An 8,532-nucleotide genomic window follows, 5' to 3' on the forward strand; every position below is an offset into this window, starting at 1 on the left:
CAGCCTCCACCTAACCCCCCTCTTCCCGAGCAGGTGCCCGAGGAAGGTTCCGGAACCATGTCTGTGTGTAACCGTCCTCGTCCCGCTCTCAGTGTTCCCTCTCTCCCCGGTGTGCGAGCGGAGGGGCCGTTTGTCGCCCTCCATCTTCCGAGCCTGTGACCTGTGTGCCTGGCCCAGTGTCTGATGCGTGACGGACCCATCTCTGTCGATTTCTCGAATATCACTGAAATAATCATCTGGGTTTGCAAACATAACTCTCTTTACTGCGGCGAAGGAGGAAGTCGATGCCAGGCGAAGTGCACTGGTTGCTGGGTCACGTCGGCAGAGAATACATCACCAGGATGCTGTCCTCGCGGCTCTTGGTCACCAGGCACACCACGCTGGAGCTGTCGCAGAGCGCCATGGAGGAGTAGCTGCAAAGGAAGGAGGGAGAGGAAGAGGGAGAGGGAGAAGGCAAGGGGGAAGAGGGGGTGAGAGAGAGAGAGAGAGAGAGAGAGAGAGAGAGAGAGAGAGAGAGATCAATGATGAGAGAGAATCATTGATCGGCTGCCTCCTGCACATCCACCATTGCGGATGGAACCTGGGCATGAGCTCTTGACTGGAATCGAACCCGGGGCCTTTTAGTCCGGAGGCTGATGGATGGTCTGTCCACTGAGCAAACTGGCCGGGTCGAAGGATCTTTTTCTGTTTAGACCCTAGGATCCCTTTGCTTGACTAGATATCTGAAACCAAGAGGAAGCGTGGGCACCGAGGGGGCTCACCAGCTGGGTGTCGGGTCAGCCCGCCGCTGTTCCAGGTGGCAGCAGCTCCGGAGGCGAGGGCTCTGGCCCTCCTCCTCCCACATGTACAGGTGCAGGTAGTTGTCCAGGGACGTGGTGAGGACGTGGACGGAGTCCTGCGGAGGACAGCGGGTGAGCGGCGCCCCCGGAGCCTGCAGGCAGGAGGGGGGCGCACGCACCATCCACAGGTGGCAGATGATGTCCTGGTGGTGGTCGAACCGCTGCAGCATGTGGCCGTGGATGGAGAAGACAAACAGGTGTGCCCCGCTCTCAAAGACGATCCTGGTCCCGTCCCAGGACCCCATCCGAAACGGGCTCTCCATCCCGTCCGGCAGCATGAAGCTCGCAACCTGCTGGGCTGTTTTCGGGGGAAACACGCACACTGGCAACCAGGCAGGCGCCGGGTCCTGTGGTCCGAACCACGTCCTCACCCTGAACAGAGAGACAGACTCCCGCCCGCCCGCCGGCGGGGCTCAGGGGCTGAGCGGCGACCTAGGGACCAGGAGGTCAGGCTTCGATTCTGGTCAAGGGCATTTGCCTGGGTTGTGGGCTCGATCCCCAGTGTGGGGCCTACAGGAACCAGCTGACCCATGGTTCCCTCTCATCATTGATGTTCCTCTCCCTCTCCCTTTGTCTCCAAAATCAATAAAAATATATACTATCTAATAAAAGAGTAATATGCAAATTGACCATCACTCCAACACACGATGGCCACACCATGTGGTCCAAAATGGGTGCCCCCATGTGGACACAAGATGTCCACCACAAGATGGCCTGCAGGGGAGGGCAGTGGTGGGCGATCAGGTCAGCAGGGAAGGGCAGTTGGGGAGAGACCAGGCCTGCAGGGGTGGGCAGTTGGGGGAGATCAGGCCTGCAGGGGAGGACAGTTAGCGGGAACCAGGCCTGCTTGGGGAGGGGGACAAGGCCTGCAGGAGAGGGCAGTTGGGGGGGACCAGGCTTGCATGGGAGGTGGGGGCAACCAGGCTGGCAAGGGAGGACAGTTAGGGGTTACTGGGCCAGCAGGAGAGGGTAGTTGGGGTCAACCAGGCCTGCAGGGGTGGACAGTTAGGGGTGACCAGGCTGGCAGGGGAGGGCAGTTAGGGGCAATCAGGCAGGCAGTGAGGTGAGCGGTTGGGAGCCAACAGTCCTCAATGATGAGAGGGATGTCTCAGATTGGAGAGGGTGCAGCCTGGGTTGAGGGACATCCCCCATCCCCGTGCACAAATTTCATGCACCGGGCCCTCTAGTTTTAAAAATAAAATCGAACCAGTCAGAGCAAGCCCCGCCCGTAGGAAGTCTGCGCCTGCCAGGCCCACTTGTCACCACGGTTCTGCCCGCAGGGCTCCTGGTGGACAGGTCAAAGGTGCCGAACCCGGTCCTTCGGAACAAGGCTCTCCGGAACATCATCGTCACCCGGTTGGCGCACTTCAGGGCCCAGGAGGCTTTGCTGCAAAATGCAAACGGGAGGGAGACCCACAGCCGGGCAGTGTCCGAGGGCCTGAGCAGGCACTGGGCGGCGAACACCTGGGGGAGAGCAGGGGACAGGGGCTGCCGTGTCTCCGTCTCCGTGCAGAGGCGAGACCGGGAAACCCTCTCCACACCCTCCCCCGCGTGCCCAGCTGTAGGGGCCCGGGGGCTAGAGCATCGGCCCTCGACTGAAGGGTCCCGGGTTCGACTGGGTCAGGGCACATGCCGATGCTGCGGGCTCCACCCCCAGTGGGGGCAGCTGACCCAGGACTCTCTCCCTCATGGTGTTTCTCCCTCTCCCTTCCTCTCCGCTGAGTCGCAGGAGGCCTTTCGTAGTCCTCAGTCACTGTCAGTCACTGACTGTCTTCCTGTCCTGCCCTCAGGTCCAAGGTCACACACAGAGTCCCCAGCGCCCCCTCAGGGCGGCTGCCCATGACTTCCAAAGCCGTGTGGCTGCACTGGACCCCCCTCAGGTGGCGGGAGGTGTTCCCTCCTCGAAGACCTGCGGAGGGCGGATCCGCCCGCCGCACCTCCCTGAGCTCCCTGCTCCCCATGCCCGGCCCCTGCACACGGGCCTGCTTGCCGGCTGCTGTGGTTCAGTGGAGAGAGCAGCGGCCTGCGGGCCAACGGTTCCGGGTTTGATTCTGGTCAAGGGCACATGCCAGGGCTCTATCCACTGAGCCAACCGTCCAGGCCCAGGCCCTCCTCCTTCCTGGTCACGCTCCCCTCCTCCTCCTCTTGGGCGGACTCGCTGAGCTCCGGGTCAGTGTCCTTCCTGCCTCCCCCCCTCGCCCTGACCCTCCCCAGGCCGAGGCCGAGCACAGGGCGGCCCTACCTTCGGCATCACGTGGGGGTGGGACCCTCCGGCGAAGACCCACTTCCTGTTGGGCGAGCAGTACAGGTGGTTCACGCTGTAGTCGAACGCAGGGACAAGGGACAGGATGTCCAGCTGGGGCACCGTCAGTACATAGATGTCGCCTCCGGAGTCGCCCACCTGCAAGCAGGGCACGTCTTCCCCTCATCATGGGCGGAAACCCTAGAGCCCAGGGGCAGCCTGGCGGCGGGGGCGGGGCCACCATGTCTTTTTTTAAAGATATTTTTATTGATTCCAGAGAGGAAGGGAAAGGGAGAGAGAGGGAGAGTGAAACATCCATGAGGAGAGAGAACCATAGATCAGCTGGCTCCTCCGTGCCCCACACTGGGGATCGAGCCCACAACTGGGCATGTGCCCTGGCCAGAATGGAATCTGTCTACAGGCCGATGCTCGATCCACTGAGCAACACCGGCCAGGGCGGTGCCACCATTTCTTCAATCACAGAGTGGAGACGAACTCCTCTGACCAGCCTGCTCCGCGGGGTCACTGGGACGATCCCAAGGGCTCCGATGTCCTGAGCACCAGGCTAGTGACTGCCTTGCACAGCGACCCTCTGCTCTTTTCCCAATGCCCACCCCTCCCCCAACCCTCGCCTCTCCCTACAGGCTGCCTGGCCCAGCTCACATCCTCTGCGATCAGACACACGGAAGAAAGGAGAGGTGAAGGAATCCCGGACAGCTCCGTGTTCAGAGGAATGGCTGAGGAAAGGTGCCTGTGAGGCGGCCGGCACGCACTGGGGCTGAGGCTCCAGAGGAGGCGAGAACAGAGATGCCTCAGGAGGACAGGGGGAGCCCAGGCAGGTGTGGCTCAGTGGATAGAGCTTCGGCCCAAGGCCTGAAAGGTCCTGGGTTCAACTCCAGTCAAGGGCATGTACCTCGGTTGCAGGTTCCCGGCCCTGGTTGGAGTGCATGCAGGAGGCAACCCATTGATGTGTCTCTCACATCCATGTTTCCCTTTCCCTTCCACTCTCTCTAAAAAGAAAAAAAGTCAATGGGGAAATACCCTCAGGTGAGGATTTACAAGAAAATGCCTGACCAACGTGGCTCAGTGGCTGAGCATCAACCTATGAACCAGGAGGACCTCAATGCGTGGGCCAATCGCACTGCACGAAGTATTTTGTAAAAGAGCCACACTCAAGACACCAAAGAGCCACATGTGGCTCCAGAGCCGCGGTTTGCCGACCACTGTCCTAGGGCAATGGAGACTAAGGAGAAAATAACAGATGGGATGACATTGAAATAAAGGCGTCAGCAAGAGGAACCATCCACAGAACGAGAGAGCCCGCTGCCTGGGAGACACATTTGCCAACATTCCCTATAGTAATAACAATAAACGCATTATATGCTAATTAGACCAGGCAGCCCAACGCCCTTCCGTATGTCCTTCCGGGTGACCTTCCGGATGAAGCTGGGGCTGTGAGGGCCGAGGCCCTTGCATGAATTTCGTGCATTGGGCCCCTCTGGTATCTGATAAGGGTTTTGTCTAAAAATAAATAAATAAATAAAAGAGAAGACAGGTTCAAACTGGCATGGCTCAGTGGATAGAGCGTAGGCCTGCCTGGGGACTGAAAGGTCCCTGGTTTGATTTCAGTCAAGGGCATGTACCTTGGTTGTGGGCACATCCCCAGTAAGGGGCGTGCAAGAGGCAGCTGATTGATGACTCTCTCTCATCAGTGTTTCTAACTATCTCTCTCCCTTCCTCTCTGTACAAAATCAATAAAATATATTAAAAAATAATAATAAATAATAATAAATAAATAAAAAGAAGACAGGCCGGGGGTTGGGAGGCGGCTGTCCCGGGGCCCAGCCCCTGCCCAGGCAGCGGGCGCCGGGCCCTCTGGATGCGGGGCGGCGCTCACCATGACGATGGGGAAGCGGTCGGCGAGGAGGAGCTCCAGGGAGTAGCAGCACCGCGGCAGGCTGCGCCTGGCCAGGAGCCTGGAGTCCCGGCAGTTCCACACCTTGACGGTGTTCTGCTCGTCCACGGTGACAACCAGCGACCTCTTGGGCAGGGTGGCCAGGAACTTGACAGCGGACCACTGGGCAGGGCTGGACCAGATCAAGGAGCCCTGGGAGGAGGGCGGTGGGGTCAGGGGACGCTCGGTCCTGCCCCACTGACCAGGAGCTTCCTCCAGACCAGGTGTCCGCTTTGCAGGAACAGAGCTGAGGAAGGTCTGCTGTGTCGCAGCCACGTGAGGGGCCGTGCACATGAGGAGGAGTTAGGGAGCCCCACCCGGGGTGGCTCAGCGGGTAGAGCATCGGCCTGTGGACTGAAGGGTCCCGGGCTGGATCCCGTCAAGGACACACACCTCAGTGCAGGCTCCTTCCCAGCCCTGGGCCCTGGTCTAGGGCTTATGCAGGAGGCAACCCATCCATGTCTCTCTCTCATGGATGTTTCTCTCTCTCCCACTTCCGTTCGCTCCCTTCCACTCTTTCTAAAAGAATAAATCAATAAAAAAAAAAAAATCAATGGGAGCCGAAACCAGTTTGGCTCAGTGGATAGAGCCTCGGTATGCTTACTGAAAGGTCCCAGGTTCGATTCCGGTCAAGGGCATGTACCTTGGTTGCGGGCACATCCCCAGTAGGGGGTGTGCAAGAGGCAGCTGGTCGATGTTTCTAGCTTTCTATCCCTTCCCTCTCTCTTCCTCTCTGTAAAAGCTCAATAAAATATATTTTTTTAAAAATCAACGGGAAACATCCTCAGGGGAGGGTGGAAATTCTAAAAAGTGAATTCTCATTCTCCTCCTGCTCTAGTGTAAGCGAAGGGTCGCAAGCTGCCTACGAAAGACCCGATGAGAAGCTATTTCTATTGCCAATCGAAAGGCCCCTCCCTCCCCGCACGGACTGGCCGGTGGATGGGGTGGCCACAGGGCGCGACCTGTGTGCTCACGGCCAGACTCACCTCCTGCACATCCCAGGCGAAGAGCATGCACCTGGAGGACCCCGAGCACAGGATGGACCTCTGTTCAGTCAGGGAGGGGTCACTTCCTGAGAGATAAGCCAAAGGCCCCTGGACTCCTGGAAGGCAACACAGGCCGTGCTGGCCCCAGGAGCTCAAGGCGCGACCCTTTCTCATGAGAAAGGAGAGCTCTGGGGCCACAACGCTCCATTCCCTGCAGCCTTCATGGAGGGCAGGATGGAGATGGCTCCAGAGTCACCCGAACCGGGCCCCTGGGGGGAGGTGGACCCATTTGCTTTTCCTCCTTAACCTCAGTTTCTAGAGATATAAAATGGGGATTGAAAATAATTCCACCGGGTCCTAGCTGGTGTGGCTCCGTGGATAGCGCATCGGTCTGTGGACGGAAGGGTCCCAGTCAAGGCACAGGCCCCAGGTTGCAGGCTCCGTCCCCAGTAGGGGGCGTGCAGGAGGCAGCTGATCCATGATTCTCATCACTGATGTTTCTATCTCTTCCTTCCTCTCTGAAATCAGTAAAAATAAATAAGTAAATGTTTCTTTTCCTTTAAGACGTGTGTTCTAGGAGGGACGGGAAGCCTTTGGGGAAAAGGAGTCATGGGCCGGCGTTATGTTGTGCGAAGATCACACGGGCTTCTCCAGGCAGCACCGGGGATGGGACAGGGCACGAGGGCTGGGGGACGGGGAAGGGGATGAGATAGGGGCAGGTGACGGGACAGGACAGGTGACGGGACAGGGGACAGGGGATAGGGTACAGGGGATAGGGGACAGGGGACAGAGGACAGGGATGCATGTGGTTGGGCAGGAGCCAGTACTTGTCATCACAGCAGCTCAGTCCCATTATGTCTTCCTTCCCTTTCTCTTCGCTGAGTGAGCGCGCGCACACACACACACACACACACACACATGCACACGCACATACACATGCGCCGTGCATGCACACATACCCGTGCACAGACACACATGCACACAAACAACCCAAACCAGTGTGTTTCCTCCACAACGAACGCGTTGCCCTTCCCGCACCGAAGCCGCCTGGGGCCTCCCGGTAGGAGAAGTCCTGGGGCTGGGCCCGCAGCATCCGGAGCTCCCGCCGGCCCTGGGCGAGGAAGAGCTGCTTCCACGTGCACTCCTGCGGGGCCTCCCAGGAGCCGGGCCACCTGCTCCGACACAGGCTCCTGGGGAGGCACAGCCGTCAGGGGCCGCCCCGGGCCCCCGCACCGCCTCTGCCCGCTGTGCCCCTCAGCCCCCACTGCCCAGCCACCCCCAGGCCTCACTCAACCTCGGGGACACCTGCCGCCTCCCTCCCCTGCCCCCTCCCTCTCCTGCCTGCCCTCCCCCACCGGCCCCCCCCTCCCCATTCCTCCCTCCTTCCCTGCCTGCCCTCCCCCGCTCCCTCCCTCCCCCGCCTGCCCCCTCCCCTGCCTGCCCTCCTCCCTCCTCTGCCCTCCCCTGCCCGCCCCCTGGCCATACCTCCACAGGTGCTCCTCATTGGCCATTCTGTTCCAGTACTTGGGGAGAGAAGGGGAAAAGCAGGCAACTGGTACCCGAACGTGGCCCCTCCTTCTCCATCTTGTTCTGGGAGCACGGCCCTCAGGGGCAGCGAGCCACGGGCTCTCCCAGCCGCCCCAGAGGGGCCCGTGGATGTGGTGACGGCAGCGGTGGCCGCTGCGGGACAGGCCCTCCTGGGAGACTCGGGGGGGCTGCCGGCCCGACAGCCACGTGCCCCTGCTGTCTGCTAAGGGGCACCAAAGTGGCCAGGAGACCACCAGCTCTCACGGACACGGGGGCATGCCGGGTTGAGCGTGGTCACGTCAAGGGGCAGAGGAAGGCTGCCTGGGGGAGATGCTGGGAGCCAGGATCCTGAGGCCCCAGAGCAAGGGGAGGGTCCAGTGCACCAAGAAGGCGGACAGAGCGGGGGGTGGGGGAGGCGCTCACCTTGCTCACCTGGCCCGCCTGCAGCAAGCTGGCGGCGTCCAGGAAGGAGAAGATGTGCAGCATCGGCACCTCAGGCAGCGGCACCTGCACCTCTACCTCTACCTCCCCCTCCGTCTCCCTCTCTACCACCCCCTCTACCTCCCCCTCCGTCTCCCCCTCCATCTTCTCCTCCATCTCCCCCTCTACCTCCCCCTCCGTCTCCCCCTCCATCTTCCCCTCCATCTCCCCCTCTACCTCCCCCTCCATTTTGTGGCTGAGCCCGTGACCAGGCTATCTCCCCGTCTGTGGGCCACCCTGAATTTAACAGCAGGTCTGGCCACCGCTGCACCTGCCCAGGAGGGTGCCCACCTGCCCGCCGCTTGGCCGGAGAGGAGGGAACAGGCTGCAGGTGCCCGCCAAACCTCCCCGCCACCTGCCGAGGGCGGCCCTGCCTCCGGGGCGGCTCGCTGCCCGCTGTTCTCAATGGACCTGCTTCCCAGGCACAGCTGCCGCCGCCACGCCATGTTTTCCTCAAATCTTTGTTATTTCATTCATTTGTTTTTTTAAAGAGAGGTGTCGCTT

The 8,532-nt window shown here is 60.5% G+C and overlaps 1 protein-coding gene across 1 annotated transcript; it reads right to left on the bottom strand.

Moving 5' to 3' along the window:
- Positions 1 to 313: 313 nt before the first annotated feature.
- On the bottom strand, positions 314 to 8,193 carry LOC118715771 (F-box/WD repeat-containing protein 12). The gene is made up of 10 exons (XM_045579637.1): positions 7,972 to 8,193; positions 7,507 to 7,544; positions 7,060 to 7,211; positions 6,022 to 6,137; positions 4,979 to 5,188; positions 3,082 to 3,240; positions 2,096 to 2,303; positions 959 to 1,137; positions 762 to 895; positions 314 to 413 (listed from the first exon to the last, which is right to left on the bottom strand). The coding sequence occupies exons 1-10, from the start codon at positions 8,191 to 8,193 to the stop codon at positions 314 to 316; spliced, it is 1,518 nt and encodes a 505-aa protein (XP_045435593.1).
- Positions 8,194 to 8,532: the final 339 nt, after the last annotated feature.

The sequence above is a fragment of the Pipistrellus kuhlii genome, unplaced genomic scaffold (assembly GCF_014108245.1).
Source record: "Pipistrellus kuhlii isolate mPipKuh1 unplaced genomic scaffold, mPipKuh1.p scaffold_m20_p_11, whole genome shotgun sequence".
Classification (NCBI taxonomy): Eukaryota; Metazoa; Chordata; class Mammalia; order Chiroptera; family Vespertilionidae; genus Pipistrellus; species Pipistrellus kuhlii.

Excerpts from the sequence above, each read along its gene's own strand:
- LOC118715771 (XM_045579637.1), bottom strand. The coding sequence starts at position 8,193 with ATGGAGGGGAAGATGGAGGGGGAGACGGAGGGGGAGGTAGAGGGGGAG. Across the intron at positions 7,545-7,971 it reads AGGCGGGCCAGGTGAGCAAG|TACTGGAACAGAATGGCCAA; the intron begins GTGAGCGCCTCC and ends TCTCTCCCCAAG. Across the intron at positions 6,138-7,059 it reads GGAGGCCCCAGGCGGCTTCG|GAGTCCAGGGGCCTTTGGCT; the intron begins GTGCGGGAAGGG and ends GTTGCCTTCCAG.